This window comes from Pituophis catenifer, unplaced genomic scaffold, assembly GCF_029215685.1.
Source record: "Pituophis catenifer annectens isolate HBS135680 unplaced genomic scaffold, rPitCat1.0.hap2 SCAF_2, whole genome shotgun sequence".
In the NCBI taxonomy this organism is placed as follows: Eukaryota; Metazoa; Chordata; class Lepidosauria; order Squamata; family Colubridae; genus Pituophis; species Pituophis catenifer.
The window spans coordinates 134,493,745-134,513,826 of NW_027256882.1; the positions used below are offsets into that span (position 1 = coordinate 134,493,745).

At 42.5% G+C, this 20,082-nt stretch overlaps 1 protein-coding gene across 1 annotated transcript in view; it reads right to left on the reverse strand.

Annotated features, from left to right (window-relative positions):
- Window positions 1-2,041: 2,041 nt before the first annotated feature.
- Window positions 2,042-20,082, reverse strand: part of HEATR9 (HEAT repeat containing 9) — a 35,853-nt gene continuing 17,812 nt past the window's right edge. The window contains exons 7-16 of the mRNA XM_070934647.1: window positions 18,794-18,854; window positions 16,651-16,781; window positions 16,328-16,516; window positions 14,303-14,395; window positions 12,341-12,460; window positions 9,630-9,703; window positions 6,713-6,764; window positions 6,338-6,424; window positions 6,143-6,234; window positions 2,042-2,126 (exon numbers count right to left, since the gene is read on the reverse strand). Coding sequence (XP_070790748.1) covers window positions 2,042-2,126; window positions 6,143-6,234; window positions 6,338-6,424; window positions 6,713-6,764; window positions 9,630-9,703; window positions 12,341-12,460; window positions 14,303-14,395; window positions 16,328-16,516; window positions 16,651-16,781; window positions 18,794-18,854 — 984 coding nt within the window. The remainder of the gene's footprint in view (window positions 2,127-6,142; window positions 6,235-6,337; window positions 6,425-6,712; window positions 6,765-9,629; window positions 9,704-12,340; window positions 12,461-14,302; window positions 14,396-16,327; window positions 16,517-16,650; window positions 16,782-18,793; window positions 18,855-20,082) is intronic.

Below are 20,082 nucleotides of genomic sequence, written 5' to 3' on the forward strand. Positions count from 1 at the left end.
TTCAGAAGTACAGCAGTAGCGACCCAGCCATAGCAACATAGATGTTCCCAGCCAAGCCCTCTATTTGGAATGGCAAAGAAGGCTGACTATTAACAATCCCAAGGAAACACAAAAGGTCCCACTCAATGCACTGCCATGTTTTTCATCCAATGAGTCCTTAAGACCAGGGGCTGTTGTGGCCCCGCCCTCTGAGCCTATCTCATCGGAGGAAGAAAGCTCCAAACATGAGGAAGAGGAGTCAGCCAGGCCTCCCTCTCCAGGCCCCTCCCCTCTGGCACTGTCTCAGGTGCCGGCCGAGGGAGAGGAGATTAGCCAGGAGCCAGGTGTCTCGGATGAGAGCGAAGGAGAGCCGTCATTCCTGGATGCACGCCAACGAAGGCGTGATAAACGGTTGCAGCAGCTAAGGAGGCGTGCTAGGGATTAGAACTGAGTCACTGGACCACACCCCAGAAACTATATAAGAGAGGGTGGTGGCTGGTAAAACTCCGTGACAAACAAAAATGAACTTTGGCTAGTCACTTGAACAACGTCTGAAGCTGCCGAAAAGGATATTGTTTTGCTGGACTATTTGCAATGCGTATGTAATTTTATGTTATCTGTTGCAGTAAAAGCTCTTGGCAGACGGTGATTATATTGCTGCCAAGTTTGAGATAATGACCTGTGTGCGTGCCAAGTACTTTCTTAACCCTCGGCTGGCTGTGTTTGTGTGTGTGTGTGGACGGGGACAGATCAGGGGCCTCCAAACTTAGCAGCTTTAAGACTTGTGGACCTCATGACGCAAAATATCCCAGCCAGCATGGTTGGCTGAGGAATTCCTGGAGCTAACGTCCACAAGTCTTAAAGTCACCAAATTTGGAGAGCCCCTGCTCAAGACCATAGTCCTATTTTCTTTTATAATCCCCTTTTTTTTTTTCAACCAGTAACCATTCCTGTCAATGTAAATATATTCATGAACTGGAATAGGCTTAGCAACAGGTCAGCCAATGGGGGACTGTTTGGTAACTGAAACATAGTATTTGTTGTATGGGGCCATAAGAGACAGTTTGGAGCCTGGGTGTGGCTTAACTTTCTGTATATAAACTTGAGGGCACTAGCTTCTCCCTCCTCCATTTTGCCACTTCCATTTGCTGGCCTCCTTTTGCTGGCCTCCATTTTGTGCTTCCATTTTGTGCTGTGTTTGTACTTGCTATTTTTCTTCTCTACAATGTGGAAAAACCTACAAGAGTATTGTAAACGTGCCTTATGTGTTGTTATGTATATAAAGAACTTTTGAATCCTGCTGAATTGTCTGATTGTGTGTGCTGCAACGAACTCTGACAATTCCTCTCATGGAATTGCTAAGAGTCAAAGAAGGCAGGCTCCACAACTCACTATAGCCAGGGGGCAAAATGTAGTTCTGCATTTGCTGGGGCAAATTAGTGGCCAGAAAGAGTACCAATTTGCCAGAAAGAAAAATATTTAAACACAAAGGCGATGTGTGCTATCGTGTGGATTGGAAGTTCAGTCTTCCTAAACACAGCCTTTTTTCCTATGCATTTTTATCTATATCAAGTAATCTGCTGACCTGAATTTCAGCTTCTCTGGAATTCAAAACTCTCTCTTGTTCAAAGCAAAAGCTTTCTTCTGATTTTTAGTGTTATGGAACAAAATTTGAAAAGGGTTTCTGGTCAAAAGTAGAGCTGATGCACCTTCAGGGCTCTTTCCTAGTTAGATTTCATTTCCTGCCTGGGCAACAGTTTCAGCAGAATTGACCCTGGTGATTTGCTTGAGGTGACAGCAGCAAGATAGATGTAACTTGGAATTACATTAACCACATGGCAATGTGGTAGAGACGACAGTCTGCAGGAAAACTGGCTGCACAGAGAAAACCTCAAACAGATGGCCTGAACATTTGGCGTTTACTGAACCTCCCACAAATGCAAATGGTACCCCGAACCCACCTGTCAAAGACAGACCCTACATTTTGTCTGTTCTGCTCACTGGAAACCCAGAGGCAATGTTTTAATCCACCACTTGGGTCGGCATGCCAAAAAAGATCATTTCATTGGATTATAAAAGAATGAACCATCAACTCTTTCTGAATTTCTGAGCGTCGGTCAAGTATCTCCAAGGCTTTGCTAGACTCCCTGAAAAAAAGGAGGCAGAGGTTAGAAAGGAGAAACAGAAAAGCAGGGAAAACAAAAATAGAAAAGAAGGTTGCCAACAAAACTCCTTTATGAGATACGTATTTCAGAAACATTAAGAATGTTTGATTACATCCATTACAGTGTTTGCCTGCTGACTTGGTATCTTCATTGGGAAATTTGATGTTGCTGAACTATAACTTTTGACTTCCCTTACGGGCCGGTCCCCAAAGGACAGATTTGGACCTCATCCACTTAAGTCTTCAGATCCACTTTATGTACTCACTGAGTAGTTTCATAGATTGCCCTAAAGCATGATTAAGCAGTCAGCATCTTGCACTGCTTGTTCCCACAATTCCCTGTACACACACCCCTCCAGCTACCATTAGCAAACACATTAGACCTGTCTAATCCTACCCCAGTGTAGCATGCTTGACAAACGGCACAGCCAAATGGCTGGATTAAAAATATAGTTCACCAACATGTTGGTGTAAAAATTTGTTACCTTACTGCCCAACCATATTTTGCCACCCTACTGGAAGGATGCTGAGAAAGGACATTGTCTTTACAGTTCTAATACGGGGCAGGTTAACATAACTGATTAATGGATTGTCTTGGTTCAATTCCCCCTCCCATTGAACATCACCTGCAAGAGGGAACAACAATCACTCATCACTTTGCCTTACACGGGCTGGGACTGCAACTTGGGGAGATATGGAGTTTGGAGAGTTAGCTATGTCCATGAGTTAGCCCTCCCCCTGGCAAATCAGATACCAGGTTTCCCAATAAAGCAGGAAAATGTGGCAGCATAAATTGTGGAGAGGGTTCTTTATCTGCCAGATCACTGATCCCATATATCAAGAAATACTAAATAAATAACAATCTTTCCCTGCTTCTCCTGCTGCCCCGTCAAGCCCTGATGTTAAGCTAGACTGATCTGGGCAGGGAACAGTGGCAGGAGAAGCAGAGAGTGTCTATCAGGCACCTAGGAAACAGCAGAAAGGCACAAGGTAGGTAGGGTAGTGAAGCAAGCATGATCTGCTTCATTGATCCGTGACTGTTTTGAAAGAGAGCTAAACCCATGCCATGGTGCTTTTGAGCATGGGTTTAGTGCAGGGGTATCAAACTCAATTTCATTGAGGGCCGTATCAGGATTGTGTTTAACCTCGGTGGGCTGGGGAGGGCTGGAGAGGGATGGCCATCGTGGGTAGGGGGGGCATGGCCATGGTGGGCGTGACACAGGACTTACGTCGGGGGCACCTGCACTGGCCAAATGCCAAGGCAGGACTTCCCTGAGACTCTCTCTCATTCTCATTATAATCTCCTTCCTTCCTTCCTTCCTTCCTTCCTTCCTTCCTTCCTTCCTTCCTTCCTTCCTTCCTTCCTTCCTTCTTTCCCTTCCTTCCTTCCTCCTTCTTCTTTTTCCTTCCCTCTTCATTCTCCTTTCTTCGTCTTTCCCCTCCTTCCTTACTTTTCTTCCCTCGCTCTCTTCCCATCTTTTCTTTGTCTTTCCTCTTTCCCTTTTTCGTTTCTTGTCCCTTCTTGCATGCTCAAATGCAAATGGGGAAAAATTTCTCCTTTTGTTTTGTTTTTAGTTTGTTTTGATAGCCCTCTGACGGCGAAAACGGAGCTCGGGAGCACACACGTGGCTCCACCGAGCTCTCTTTTCGCTGGCAGAGGCATCACAGGCCGGTTCTTTGCTGTTTCCAGGCCAGCCCCATGGGCCAAATTTAAGCACCCCACGGGCCCTGAGTTTGACACCCCTGGTTTAGTACATTTCAGAGCAGCAGTGAACCCATACTTAAAGCAGAATAATTGCTGAGGAATAGTTTCTCCTCACAGTGCAGCACCTCACAACTGCTTCACATCTAGCACCACAACATATGCTATTTTGAAACACAGGTTTATGGGTTTAGGGCACAACTAGAATTATTTGCAGGAGAATCTGGGAAAGGCAGCTTTTTACTTGCTAGACCCTTGATCACAGAAGACACAGAGTGAGAAAGGAGACTATTCTCTACTCAGCAGATTCCCCCCATCCCACACAATCAGAAGCCTGGCAGATAAGATTAATAATATGTATTCATATTGAACATTTAATATTAGTCCTCATTCTCTTGCTTTACTGAGCAGCAACCACTAGGGAACTGTTATTCAGGCTGATCTTGTGTAAGAATTATTTCTTATCCTGATAAAATGTCTAGCAATTAACAAAATAAAGAACAAATTTGATTGCCTCTCCTCCAAAAGAGGCAAGCCGGCAGCCCTTCCTATCAAAAAAAAAAAAAAAAAAAGGAACAGGAAATGAACAGGATTTTTTCATCATAAATTGTTTATAGATATATATACCGTATTTTTTGGAGTATAAGACACTCTGGTGTATAAGATTCACCTTAGTTTTTGGGGAGGAAAATAAGAAAAAAAAATTCTGCCTCTGCCTACCAGCATCCATCAGTATTCTAGGCTAGCGTCCTTAGCAAACAGCTTGGTCAGCTTCAGCACATTAGCCTGATTCAGAACGAGCAGCTGATTGACAGGTGGATCGGCCTCCTGGAATACCCCAAATCAGCTGTTCCCAGAGGTGAACTTTAGCAACAGATTCGCTGGTTGTGAGCGCATGCAAGTTGGGGCAGATACGCAGCTTCATAAATGCAGCTGATCATCGCAGGATGATTCAGTAAGTACAGCAGGCGAAGCGCGGAATCGGTCCGACAAGGCTGTAGCTGTTCCGGGTTGCCATTTTGGCCTCTGCGCTTTGCTTTTTCACCCTCCAAAAGCTCTGTTTCAGAAGCTGTTTGCACCCTCCAAAAGCTCCGTTTGAGTGGCTGTTTGCACCCTCCAAAAGCTCCGTTTGAGAGGACGCGCAGAGGCCGAAGAGTGGGGGCCGGCGGCGGGGCTACATTCAGTGTCTAAGATGCACCTAAATTTTCACCCTCTTTTAGAGGGGGAAAGTGTCTCTTATACTCTGAAAAATACAGTAGATTTCTCATCTAAAGGCATGGTATTCAAGTGAAATTCTTGTGTTTTTAACCTTCCTCTTCATAAACGCTATAAACCGGATCCTAGTTTCTTTCTTCTCAAATTAATTGTTAATTGAGAGTGATAAACCGGATCCTAGTTTCTTTCTTCTCAAATTAAGTCTTTCTTCTCAAATTAATTGTTAATTGAGAGTGTCTCCAGAGTCACTCGGAATAGTGAGTTGGGCAGCATATAAATTTAATTTAAAAATTAAAATAAATAAAATGTTTCCAGACTAGGAGTGGACCCTGTCGTCCATGTCTGTGAGGCAGCAGTTGGCTCAGATACCTGGTGGGTTCTCTAGGAGAACTAGTTTGAAACCACTTGATCTTCCACTGTTCAAATCATAACAGCCTTTAGTGCTACTTTCAAACTGGAACAGCTAAAGACAAAACTGCCTCACTTGAGGGGGGAGGAGATCCAGCCAATATCAGTCTCCATATGAACTAATAGTTACCAGGACATGTTCAGGTACAGGACTCATATAAGGGTGAACCCCAAAGTTCCTTTTTGGTTCTCAAATAAGCACTTGTTTAGAGTTGGAAGTATGATTCTATACCTTTGCTCTAAAGCCGTGATGGTGAACCTATGGCACGCGTGCCAGAGGTGGCATGCAGCACCCTCATTGGGCACGCGAGCTCTCGCACCAGCTCAGCCACACATGCGCTTGCACCTCCCGCCAGCCATCGTGTCTCTGCCGTGCATGTCGGGTGGGGCACATGTGGGGGGGTGCACACGCAAGCGTGGGGGTGGGGCACATGTGGGGGGCCATGTGTGTATGCACGAGGGACAGGCTGCATGTGGTAGGCTGCGTGCACATGCAGGGAGCACGTGTATGCACAGGGGGGCGGAGTCATGCACGGGGCCTGCACCCACATTGCATTTTGAGGGTTTAGGTATGTGCACCCGCATTTGCACATGGACCCGCTTTGGGCACTCAGTCTGGAAAAGGTTAACTACCACTGCTCTAAAGTAACAGCTTCTCTTCATGTGCACAATACCTGCCCAGAATTCCTCCTCCTTGTTTCTTCTTCTTAAGGCTCTTCCTCACATTTACGTTATCAATTCCCAGAGTGGAAAAGGCTCTGATAACCTGTAATGGAAGAGAGACATATATCCAAAATACTGACCAACCAAAATGATACAAAGAACATAGCCAGCCCTCTTAAATCTCCCTGGAGTGTTCTTCTACTGACCTGGATACGAACTGCTTCATCGGTGTCCAGTTCTAACATCTCCAACAAGACAGAGAAGACATGTATGTGGCGGATACCAAGAACACCCTAGTATAAAACAAAGCAGGAGGGGACTTTATGGATTGCATCTAATTAGCCAAATATCTCCCAACAGCCTTTCCCTTGCAGATTCTCAGACAATGCCCCGATCTGCTCCAGAGGCCCTCAGCAGTAGGTCTGAAGGAACATCCAGTGCTGGGAGGGAGAAGAAGATGGAAAACTTTCCTGTATAACCAGAAGCCCACTTCCCTCCCAAATTTCTCCTGTAAGACTCCTTTTTGCAGATTGCAGATTGATAGGTTGAAGCTAATAGGCTAGGCAGTAACTAAGACTTACTAAGGTAATCACCGCGTGCTTCCGGATCAAATCATTCTCATCCTTTAGCTGCCTGTGGAAGGGGAAGGAATATTTAAGTGAAATAGAAAAAGACATTTTCTCCATTGCCTTGATATTTAATAAAAAAGACGGACAGGCATTCCAGTAGACCATTCTTTGAAAGAACCCTTTCTAAAGATCTATTCTCACAAAGGGAAGCTTTTCTGCTCTATACAGGTAGTCCTTGACTTACAACCACAATTGAGCCCAAAATTTCTGTTTGCTAAGTGAGACATTTGTTGAGTGAAATTTGCCCCATTTTTACGACCTTTCTTGCCACAGCTGTTAAGTGAATCACTGCAGTTGTTAAGTTAGTGACATGTTGCTAAGTGAATACAGCTTCCCCATTGACTTTGCTTGACAGGTGGCAAAAGGTGATCGATCACATGACCCCCGTGACACTGCAACTGTCATAAATATGGACCAGTTGTGAAGCATCTGGATTTTGATCACATGGCCATGGGGACGCTGCAATGGCTGTAAGTGTGAAAAAACGGTCAAAGGTCACTTTTTTCAGTGCCATTGTAACTTTGAATGGTCACTAAGCAAACTGTTGTAAATTGAGGATTACCTGGATTTTCCACCCTATCCAGTTGGATGACAAATCCTAAAGAATAGCCCAATTCTGAGTGGTCAGTGTGGCCAGTGAGCCAGATGAGTCTACATAGGGGAAGCTGAAACTACGCTGCTTCTCAGAAGCTTTAGTAAACATGGCGGGACATTAAGACATGTTGATATTTTTGTTGGATTCGATACATTGGAGATGAATCAGGATTATCCTCATATAACTTTGTACCAGCATTATGCTTCTGACTCATTCTAGGGTTGGATAGGATACACATTTAAGTCTTCCGTCCTTGCCTTATCCATCCTCAGTGTCTGTCTGTCTGTCTGTCTTCTGTCTGTCTGTCTGTCTGTCTGTCTGTCTGTCTGTCTGTCTCTCTCTCTCTCTCTCTCTCTCACTCTCTCTGTGTGTGTCAGGGGTGGGTTCTACTTACCTTTACTACTGGTTCGCAGCAGGGCCACGCGTGCATGCTTGCTTCGCTCGTGCACGCGCGCACTCTTCTGCACAAGCACAGAAGCGTTTTGATGACGTCGGGGTCGGTGGGCGGAGCCTCCCGCCGGTTTTACTACCGGTTTTATAGAACCGGTGCGAACCGGGGGCAACCCACCACTGGTGTGTGTGTGTTTGTGTGTGTATTCCTTTGCTTATCTGGGTCAGCGAGAACTGTTCTACTACCAGATGCTATTTTATAGAACTTTGGAATCTGTGCCTCACCTCAATTCTCTTCTGCCAGTATAAGATTATAAATACACTCAGTTGCAGAATCTGTACAGTTATGAAACAATTGTTTATGAGTAAGTTTCATTGACGGTAGTGAAAATTATTTTTAGTAAACCTACATAAGACTGGAGTGTACCTATAGGATTCCGTATTTATTTGGACTAGTAGAAACTATTATTGGTTTACCTTTCCTGCGGTGCTAGTCTCCTGTATCCATGCCTCAGAGTTACAATACAAACCCACCCAAGCAGGCCTGAGTCTTGCTACTGATAGATAAAATCTCACTGGATCTTTTATGTTGATAATTCCTAACTACAGCCTCTTCCTACAGCACAGAGAGAGAGGGAGGGAGGGAGGGAGGGAGGGAGAGAGGGGGGGGGGAGAGATCCTGAGGGCAGGATTATAACAAGCATCTTCTGATTTTATCACTTTTGCTATCATACGGCAAGTCTGTGTTTTTCTCATCACTTTTTCATTAACTACACAAACACACACACACACACACACAATACTGATCAAGCTTCTCTATGCCATATTTCATCAGTCTCTCTAAAAAAAAAATAATCATCTACGTACAAATGAGGATTTTGCGACCTTCAGAATGTGGTCTCTCGTGTATAAAAGGATAAATACAACGATGATTACTCTGGAATATAATTATGTGAATGAAGCTCATAGGATTCTCATAATGCTGCGGCCATAAACAAATATTGTTTCTTAATGGGTTTCTCGTATGAGCTGAAAGGGGGGGGGAATGGAGCACAATAGGACAACTTCCACAAGGGATCTTTGGGCCGTTTCCAGATCAATGCTGCGCCAGCCCATTCCTTTACTTCTCTTGGGCAGGTGAATTGATTTATTTCTGGACAAAAGCCACACTTCCCAAATCACACTAAACTCAGCTTCCCCCTTGAGATACTGAAGTGTATTGTGAGGGTTTTTTCCTCTTCAAGAACTGGACACCCCACAGCATAACAAATCTATTAAAAAAAAAATACTTTACAGGTAATCCTCAACTTACAACGGGTTGTTTAGCGACTGCTCAAAGTTATGACAGACTCCCGCAAAGTTACCGTACTTAAAACCCAGTTTCAAAGTTACAGCCACTGCAGTGCCCCTATGGATATTCAACCTTACAACCGACCTCAGGGATGCTGCAGAAGACCCCCCAACCTTTTCTCCCCTTACCCATCCCATGGGGTTTTGGATCACACGGTTTGAACTGCCATTTTGACTTTTTATAAAAAATCAATCTCTCTCTCTCTCTCTCTCTCTCTCTCTCTCTCTCTCTCTCTCTCTCCCTCCCTCCCTCTCTGTCTGTCTGTCTGTCTGTCTTCTCCCATTCTCTCTCTCACACACACACACATGCACACTGGCCAATGCCCCTGCCAAGCGCAGGTGTCCAACCTGTACTAAATTATGCAGGAGGATTGTTGGCATTTTTTGCATTCTGACTGTCAGTTCGGGAGAGAACACTGTTTGGCTTGCCTGTTCTCAGTGTTTCAAGACTGACAGCAGCTAAGATGACCATGGGTCATTTTCAAATCACTTGGAAGAGAGAGAGAGAGAGCTTTATATATGTATGCCACTTACCTCTCCACTATTTCCCAAACTCGCATTTTCATTTTCAGTTCTTCAATGGCCAAAGCAATTTTCTGCCTGACTATCTGAATGATGGATGAAAGAACCAAGTGAAGGGTTTAGGTACAAATAAGGGGGCACTGAATATTTGAGCAAAATGATCCAGCGTTGACTCAATGTCTGAATTCTCCTAATGCGGGATCAGAACTGCAAGCCTTCTGGCCTTAATAGAGGGACAATTGTTGAGTTGGAGAAATTGTTGTTTTTGTGGGCTAGAACCTCAGGCCTCAACCCAAGGATTACTTTCCAATTAGCTGGCGAGCTCCTTTCATAAATGCTTCCCCATGTAGGGGTCCATTTATGATAAGCTTTTTATGCTTTTGTATGAGAAGACCCAGCTCTCTGGAAAAGGCTTTTATGCTGGGAAAAGTGGATAGAAACAGAATAGGACAACTGACAGCAAGATGGATGGGCTCAATTAGAGTGGTGATGGATGGACCACTGAAGGACTTGAAAAAACAGGTTAGGGGTAGATCATCATAGAGAAAATCTGCCTATGTGGTTGCTAAGAGTCAAAAATTACTTGATGGCACATAATCAATAAAAAAATCAATATTATCCATGGCCTAGAGCAGGGATGTCAAATTCATGGCTTCACAGTGTCATCATGTGACGTAACACAACTTTTCCCCCCTTCACTAAACCAGGTGTGGGTACGGCCAGCGCATGACACATCCGGCCTGTGGGCCGGAAGTTTGACTGCCCTGGCTTAGAGCATACCACCTGAAATGTATAAACTGTGCATTCTTGGGTAGCACAGCAGCATTGCAATATAACCATGGACAGAAAGACAAATATCTATTCCCATTCTAGGACAGCTTTCCCATCTCTACATTGGACAGGGTTTTCAATTCCCAGAATTGAATACAATAAAAAATAAACAGTACAATAAACAGCTTCTCAAGTTGGGAAACATGAGAGCTGAAGTTCTGGTAAATTTGGGAAGGCTGCTATTTTAATTACTTCCATGAAAGGTTCAGGATAAAAAAATAATGTGCCTATTTCTTTTCAAATCACGTAGCTATAAAGACCTCATAATTAAGGTACAAAGTGAAACCTTATCTGTGAAGACCTGTTAGAACAGAAATGAAAGCAGCAGCTGGATAGCAAGAGGATGTGCCTAAAATTTGATCTGCAGCAGAACATGAAAGAGAGTGAAAGTTTCTACCTGTGCCAATCTTCCTCCCAGACACATTTGTCTTTCTGTTCTCAATAGATTCAACAGAAAATATGAATCAGAAAATATGCATAAGATCTTCCATGGAAGCTCCCTGGCCTGTAGGCAATAGCAATCTGGGAATTTTTGCTATGTCATATTGACGACTTGCCATCTCCTTTCTTCCTATAAAAATGTTATGCTTTTCTCCATATCAGCTGTACATCATTATCCTCCCCCCTCTCCTCCTCCTCCGCAGCAGAAGCAGCGACTTTTAACTTCCAGGCTTAATCTTGCTCACCATCTTCCCCCTGATTTTGATCTGAGCATAGATCAGTCTTGACCAACTCAAGTAATAAATTTGATAGAATAGAATAGAGCCAGAAGGGACTTTGGAGGTCTTCTAGTCCAGCCCCCTGCTCAAGCAGGAGACTCTATCCCAGTGTTGGTGAACCTTTTCAGCACCGAGTGCTGAAATGGGAGCGTGCGCACACGTGCTGGAAAATGGAAGAGCAGCCGCCCATTGCGCATATGCGCACTGGGAAGATGATCTTCCGGTTTCCAACACGTGCATGCTCACTGGCCACCTGATCTTCCGGTTTCTGGCACGCATGCATGAGCAAAGACCAACTGGCCAGTGTGCATGCGCACACTGAAAACTGGAAGATTAGCATGTGCACCGGGCGGCTGTTCTTCCGGTTTCCGGTGCTCCCGTGGGCATGCAGACCAGCTGGCCAGTGCACCAGAATCCGGAAGAGCAATGGCGACAGCTCACGTGCCCAGAGAGATGGCTCTGCATGCCACTTCCCGCAAGTGTGCCATAGGTTTGCAAGCACGGGACTAGATGGTCAGCAGCAATCACCCAGTGGAACCTCAGACAGCCTTGCCATTCCCTTGACTAATAAAGGGTGTCCAGTGTACAGAGTAAATGTAGTAGAAAGAAAAGTGTCAAGGGACAGAGGGAGAGGACCTCTGATCTCAATTGAGTCCTAAGGGGAAAATAATGAGACTCAATAATGAACCATCACAATTTGATGATATAGTACATGGGTGTTAAACTCATGGTGCCATGTTGCCGTCACGTGATATTTCACGATGTTTTTTCCCTTCACAGAGCTGGGGTGGGCAGGGCCTGTGCGTGACACATCCAGCCCACGGGCTGCCTGTTTGACAACCCTGAATAGTGGTTATAAAGTTAGACTAGGACCAGAGAGGTCCCTGTCCATGTCTGCTTTCAAGCATGGAAACCCTCGGGATTAATTTGAGCTGAATACTCAGAGTTGCTTCTTGCAAAAGGGGTGACCGTACACATATGATCAATCAATCAATCCTCTCTCAGCTCTGCCCCCCCCCAAAGCTGGTTACTGTGTGAAAAACTGAAGGAGACAATTCTATGTACATCACCTTGAGCTATTAGAGGAAAACCAATATATCAATCAATCAATCAATCAATCAATCGAATAAATAAATAGGTAGCTAGATACAAATGTCTTCAGAACAGGCTTACCAGAAAAGGCTCATCAGATACCTTCTTGAGCAGCACAATAAAAACATCCTCCTCTAGTCCCTCCTGTTGGATTATTTCAAGGCCTATGGTGGTCAACAGGTCTGTGGCATTAGCACGATGCTGGATAGAAAGAGAAAGCAGGAATGTGAACTACTCAGCTAGTAATGGGATTTGGATTTCAGCACAAGCTTTCTTCAGCTTGGTCCTTATTAAACTATTTTACATTAAGCAGAATGGCTGTTTCCTATTATCCACTATTGTTCATGCAACAAATATATGAAAAAATATATACATGAGACACATCTAGAAGGAATGAATATATATATATATATATTCACATATATATATATATATATATATATATATATATATATATATATATGTATATATATATATAACATATATATATGTGTTTTCTGAGGTTTTCGTGGGTATTTGTATGTATGTATGTATGGGTTTTCTCCCACGTAAAATTGGAAGTACCTTGGCGACGTTTCGACAAAGTCTCATTCATCATCTTCAGGCTCGTGTCTTCGGCCTTGTGCTTCTAGGAGCAATGTGTGATCGTGGTTGTTTCTTCTTTTCAACTGCCAGTGGGGGTATGAACTGATTGGGTGGGAGCATGGCTGTGTTCTGATTGGATGGAGGTGTGCTCTGATTGGGTGGGGGGTTGGGTTATATATATGTATATGTATATGTATATGTATATGTATATGTATATGTATATGTATAATGTATATGTATATATGTCTTTTTCTTTTTTCATAGGCTTTTATGTGCATATTCTTTCTAGCCAGGTTCCACCTATGTAAGCTAAGTTGTTCTTCAGCCCTAGTTGTGAATGAGATTTCACAGAACTATGTGTATAACTATATGTATAACATCAGGCATAGTTTTCCTAGAAATGTCACTCACTAAATCCAGACTTATTAAGCAAGTCTGCAGAAAGATTATAAACTTTATTCTTTTTCCACTTTTCTTAGACCGCAGTTCTTTTTAATTATTTTATTTGTACACCACCCAGAGTCACTCTGTGAGGTAGGTGGTCAGTTTCGAAAAACGGCATATACATTGATATATTAGATAGAAGCCATTGATTCATGCATTTATTTCAATAATGCTATAATATTCTAGGGAAGATGTTTTAAGCTCTCCCTTTTCTGATTTTATCAAATAATAAAGGTAAAGGTTTCCTTTGCACATATGTGCTAGTTGTTATATTAATCTAAATTTCTTTATCAATGTACTTAGTCCCTACCAAAAAGTTCATAGCAGCATTCTTCAATCTGGTAAGCATCCAAATATATTGAAGGAGATTTCATTCTCCAACATAGTTGTGGGAGGGAAGTGAAAAATAAGTATAAAAAGACCTGGACCTAAATCTTGTCTGAGCCAAGACTGCCCTGTTTAGTAGCATTTAGAGGGGAAGCTATGTTAGTCTCTTACTGAAAAAATCAGTGTGTAGAACACTGATTCAAGTTTTTGAAAGCTTATGCTGAATAAAGTACTATAAGATCTTTATTTCTATTATTCTAGCTAATGTCTAAAACTGAGCATAGATTCCCAGTGGTGATAAAGTCAGATTCCATGCAGTTTTTGAGGCCTCTCCTGGCCCATCCTGTCTGATTATGCAACTTATCCGCCAAGCTTTTGGTTCTTAACTATAGAATACTGGTTTTGAGAATAGTTATTGTAACGCTTACAACATCACCTGAATTGTTATGTGGACAAAAGATGAAATTACATTATGAATGAATCAATGAATGAAAAATCAAAAGAGGTAAATGCATTATTAAAATATATATATCAAAGCCAGAAGGTTAATCAACAATCTTAAGCAGCCAAATTAAGAAAGTGAGCAGTAGGAGAAAGATCTATAGACCAGCACATCAGGAGGAAATTAAATTAAACAAGTTAACCAAAAATTAAATACTGGCTCAAATACTGGCTCTAATCTCTTACCTTGTACACAGGGGACCGTTCCAGATGGTCTAAGACTTTCCGGATAATGATAGCATTCATTACGCCCATGTGCTTTACCAGCATAATCAAAGCCTACAGAAAGGAGATGTGGCTAGAGTAACGCAGGTTCAGAAGGAAAAGGAGAAAAACAATTTATGCTGAACCCACAAAGGCCTGTCTAGATTCAAGGAATTAAGGAAAAAACATGGAAAGCCTCAGGCTACCTAAGTTAAGCTTTGAACTCTAAATGTGATTATTTAATGCTAGCTACTTGTCCAACAACACCTGAAAAACCTCAAGAAAAGAATATTCCAAAATTTATTTTGGTTTTTTTTTTTTAATTGTTGGAGTCTTTGGATAAGAGCTTTCCAATATGCCCAAGTTAAAGGGCTACCCACCAGACCTTGAGCCAAGAATTCAGTCAAGCAGTTTTAGGTAGTGGTGAAATCCAAATTTTTTTACTACCGTTTCTGTGGGCATGGCTTGGTGGGCGTGGCAGGGGAACAATACTGCAAAATCTCCATTCCCACCCCACTCCAGGGGAAGGATTTCAAAATCCCCATTCCCTCCCCACTCCTGGGGGAAGGATATTGCAAAATCTCCATTCCCACCCCACTCTGGGGCCAGCCAGAGGTGGTATTTGCTGGTTCTCCGCACTCCTCAAAATTTCCGCTACCGATTCTCCAGAACCTGTCAGAACCTGCTGGATTTCACCCCTGGTTTTAGGACTTAGATTTAGAATGCTTCAAAATGAGCTAACATGAGTTTAGCACTCTTCTCAAAGAGTGCTAAATCCATATTTGCAGCCCAAACAACAGCTGAAATGAGCGGAAGAGGAATAAGAGGAATAATATATTATCAAATGAGCTCCCTCCCTCCCTCCCTCCCTCCCTCCCTTCCTCTCTCCCTCCCTCTCTCTCACACACACACACACACATTTACTCTCACTCCACTGGACAGTCATCTCTCACCAACACTAATCAGCTATTTGGGCTGATCCAGGGCTCCAAATCATAGAATGTCCAGGTGACCTGGCTGCTATATGTTGAGAGTCCAGTTTCAAAGATCTAGATTCTCCCATAGTTCAGAGAAGAATGGCCTTAGTGGATAGTGTTTGAGGAAATGGTGTATTTACTCCATTCTATAGTAGCCAATAGGTATCAGGCTGATACCATCCCTTAAAACTCATGGAAGATCTGCCAGGACCTGTTGCCTGCTTGAGGAGGACAATAATACTTAACACTGAAACAACCAGGGATTATTTTAAATTGCATCAATTATGAGTTTGGCAACACAAAAAGGCAACCTCATGAGGAAAGAGCAGAAAAACAAGGCTGATCAAATATGTTTGTACTACAATTAGGTACAGGTGGGGAAAGGCCAATGGCAATATATTTTTACTTGGTAAGTTCCTATCATTCTGCATCTGAAAAATTGTCATCTCAAATCTACGCTTTTGTCTTTAGCTTTTTCTTACTGAGTGTTTTTTTTTAAAGCAGGTTTGTAATGCAAGTTTGCAGCATAGAATACATTCATGCTAAGTCTGTTCCCCTAACGTTACAGACCTCAATCCAATTTCCCATTCCATCTTCTGCAGCTTTTTTCTTCCTTGGAGATCCAATAATTATTTCCTAATGTCTTGTTTAATTTGGTCTGGATCAAAGTTTCCATTCACCATTGGGTGGAGCCACAGAACAGATACACGTCAGATATTCTTTGTATAGCTTTGTGTATTTGTAGCATTTTTCTCTTACTCACTGAGGTTTTGTTAAAAAAGGGGCTGTCAAGTAGAAAAGGAAACCAAAGCTCTCCACGAACAATGAAGATAATTTTGAAAAATCTGTTTCTAAACAGAAGTATCATTAATCCTAAGAGTGCTTTCTTTTCTGATTAGAATGCAGATCAAATCTAATTCTCCTTTCCTCCTTTCCTTTTCCTGGGCAAATGTTTCTCAGGTACCCTAGAAACCCTTTGAGAAGATAGAAATGCAGCTTCAATCTCTGCATTCACATGTGGTTTCCCCACCTGAAACCTCTTCTTCCTCTCTACATGGGTCAAAAACATGAACATTGTCTCTTGGGCAATTGGATCGGACTTGTCCAGGTACCCCAAGCAAAGAGCTGCATTGAAGGTGATGCTGTCCAAGGGTTCCTCCAAATTCACCAAGCGTTTCAGATTTCGAATTAAACTGGATCGAGCCCCAATGCAATAATACTGTGAAGAGAGAGGAGTTGTATTAGTTTAGGTACAGCAGTGTTATCCTAAGTAGTATTCCAGAATGGAAATGGTTGCCCAGAGCTTGGGTCAGCATTAGCCTATCAGAAGTATTATACATTCTGATACATTACCTCAAAGGAGGGTGTTATTGACCATGCTTGTAGAGCAACTTTCAAAGCAGCCAATGTGTCTTCTCTCCGATTCAGGCTTGCCACTTTCAGGTGTCGAATTAGCACTTTCATTACACAAGTCTCTAGGCAACCTACTCCAGAGAATGAAGAAGTAACAAGACCAAGGAAAGCAAAACAAAAATACACAAACAAAAACACCTTCATTGAAAATTCATCAGCAATCACAGGAAAAATATACTGATGTATAGTCTAGGAGCAAATAATGGTGTGTGTGTGTGTGTGTGTGTGTGTGTGTGTGTGTGTGTGTGTGTTAGAAAACAGTCTTCTCCAGAAGCTTATGTATGTAATGGATGACATCTAGCATTGTCCTCAGGTTTTGTTTTGAAACACAGGAGTTCTGAGCTACAGCCCTTTCTCATCATTTCAGCCAGAGTTTTCACTGTGAGGCTAGGAGAACGATGGTCAGACAGCAAAGAGCCAGAGGCCAGACACATCCATTACAATTACACTTTTACTGACAAAGGCTAGCAGCCTCAGCCTCTAGGATATAGCTCTTTGATAAACTAGTTATTATAACTAATGAACTGTTATATACTAGAAAAGCTGTAATAGATCAGAAAACCAGCAACTGCTATCAATAAGACTCAAGTCACATAATGTAGCAGGACTTCAAGGTTCTTGTGACTTCTATCCTTGAAGTGTACTGTACGTTACTGGGCAATGTAATGGAGCCTAATCATATGTACAGTTCCTTACACGTATGGCCCACTGTTTGCATTTAGGTTCACTGTCAGCTGTGCACAGCTGTTGCCTACCTTAAATCTCAACCCAGGGATGATATGGAAATACATGGCTCAACATACATCTTTGTTTCTCCACAAGGTTTGATTCTAACAATCGAATTAAAACCCAGAAAGCTAACAAATTCACAGTGCTAAAACTGATCATTAGTTCCTTTCTTGGAAACAGAAACCAAAGTTAGCCTTGATTTTAAAAATGTGCGCTCCAGGATGGTATACTAAATAGCAGGCTGCACAACATTTACGGCTGTCTGCCTCTGATAAAATTAACAAGAATCATATATACATCGCATGCTCTGCCACAGAAAGTCATGACAGCTAAATCCGCACCCTTTCCATGAGCACAAGTACAGAACATTGGCCTGAGGCACATTCCTATGTGAGTATTAAGTTCTCCATACAACCCTTTCAAAACATCTGAGCACTTAGATTTGTTCTTCCTTCCAGCATTGCCATCCTCGTCTTTCTTTCAAACTCAAAAATTCTTCTTTGACCAGCCATCAGATTTTTCTACTCATTCACCAAACATTTTGCAAAGAAGGTTTTAAGATTTCTAAGTTTCAATCCACAAGGAGGACGTGTCTGTTGCAGTGACACTTGTCACTGTCATTTGAAGTGGGGTACTGCTCTTTTATTAATATTTTTATCCTTTGCCTGAAACAGCAGAGTGACTTCCTATTTCACCTACCTTTTCCCCACTCCACAAAACGCATCTACTTTTTAAAAACTTATGTCCATATTTTGTCTATTTTCCCCTCAATTAGACCACTGTGCTCTGGGAAGTGGCATTATACCACCTGTGAAAGACAGCTCTCTTTTCGTTCAAGGATGCCTGCTAGGCAGCAATCACTTTTGTGGGAAAAATGTCAGTCCAGAGGATACTTCTACAATGAAAGAGATCCAATAAAAATTATGCCTGGGCTGCCTGTCAGCTTAAATCCCTGTTTTCCCATTTCTTACCATCTGAGTGATCACACAATCAATAAAGTATCCTTCCTCAATCCAAAGGCAGGAGCAGCCACCACTTTCCAGAGGGCTGATTTAAATTTGCTTCAATGTTTGTGTACATTACCACTCCACCACCATGCACGACTAACTGTATTTTCAATGCTAAAGTAATTTGCCTGGCTTAATGCATGACACAAAGCAGTAACTGCAATGAGCACTGTTTAGAATGAGGTCCTATTTTAAAGAAACGCTATGGCAAAGTCCCAGGATTACAAAGACCAGCAGAGAAATTGTTGTCCAGTTGAACAATCGAAAATCAGCAGCAGCCCCACCCATTCTAATGCCTTTCCACTGGAAGTCTCTCTATCCATAATTTGAGAAGAAAAGTCACTCACCAAGCAAAGCCAGAGATCGAGCTGCCTCATACTGCAAAGGGGTATCATCACTTTCTTGAACCTGAGAACATAAATATTGATAAAAGACTAAAAAGAAATCCCATATAAACACCACAGAAAGAAGAACTGGGAAAGATTCAAATTCATTCATTGTAGCCCAACCAAGATTACTGTGTAGTATAAGAACGAAAGAGGTGCACAAGGGGCAAATAACTATCAGTACCTCAAGACATTTTATATTTTCGATATAAAACCAGCCTTTCCTGGAGTTGTAATCTAAGAGCAAAGGACCTACAGAGGTGGTCTTTGTTTAGTAACCACAGTTGAGATCAGCAATTCAACTGTTAAGTGAAGTTGCTAAGTAAAACTGCAGTTGTGTTTATGATCTTATTTCAGCTTTCCTTTGCTATACAGACCTAGAAAGATGGTAAATGCAAGGACTAGTCGCAAAGTTATTTTTCCATCACCATCATAACTGCAAATAGTTTCTACATAAAGCAGTCAATAAACGAGGACTACCTATTCCAAATATAGCAATTGGTGAGATCCTTAATGATTCTCTTTATATGACCCTGTAATCAATCCCTTAATTCAGGGTAGAGTCGGGGAGATTGGCTAGAGCTGAGCATTTACTGGCCGGATGTCCTTCTTGATGCCACACAGAGTTTAGAGCAAATATATTCTTCTTTGCAACCAAGAAGAAAAATATCTGCCACTATCTAGGATTGAACTCTCAACCTTCTGAATATCAGGCAAGTATCTTCATCACTAGGCCACCACTTGGTGTGTGGCTAGTGGTGTCATCCTTTATATGACTAAAAATTTCCAATAATGTCTCTGGGCTCCATGTTGAGACCCAGAGGCATTATGGAAAATTAAGCTGGGTTCTGCAATTCCTTTGTCTTGTACTTTACTTCCTAGGTCAGGGGTCTGCAACCTTAAACACTCAAAGAGCCGTTTGGACTCCTTTCCCACAGGAAAAAAAAAAAAAAAACAGGAGCCACAAAACCCTTCCCGTGCCTGACTATTTCTTGAGCAGCCACAAAACTACCATATATTGTTGAATTAAATGTTCTCTTTTCTTCTGAAACTTTTCTTTTCTTGGGTTTATCTATGGTTGGCCTACTGGGGGTTGAAAAGCTCAATAAATCGCGGCCAGTGGATGATGGTTGTGATGTATAGTTTGAGTGACAGAGAGCCGCAGCAGAGGGATGAAAGAGCCACATGCAGCTCCAGAGCCGCAGGTTGCTGACCCCTGTCCTAGGTCTACACATTGTATGTATGGAGAG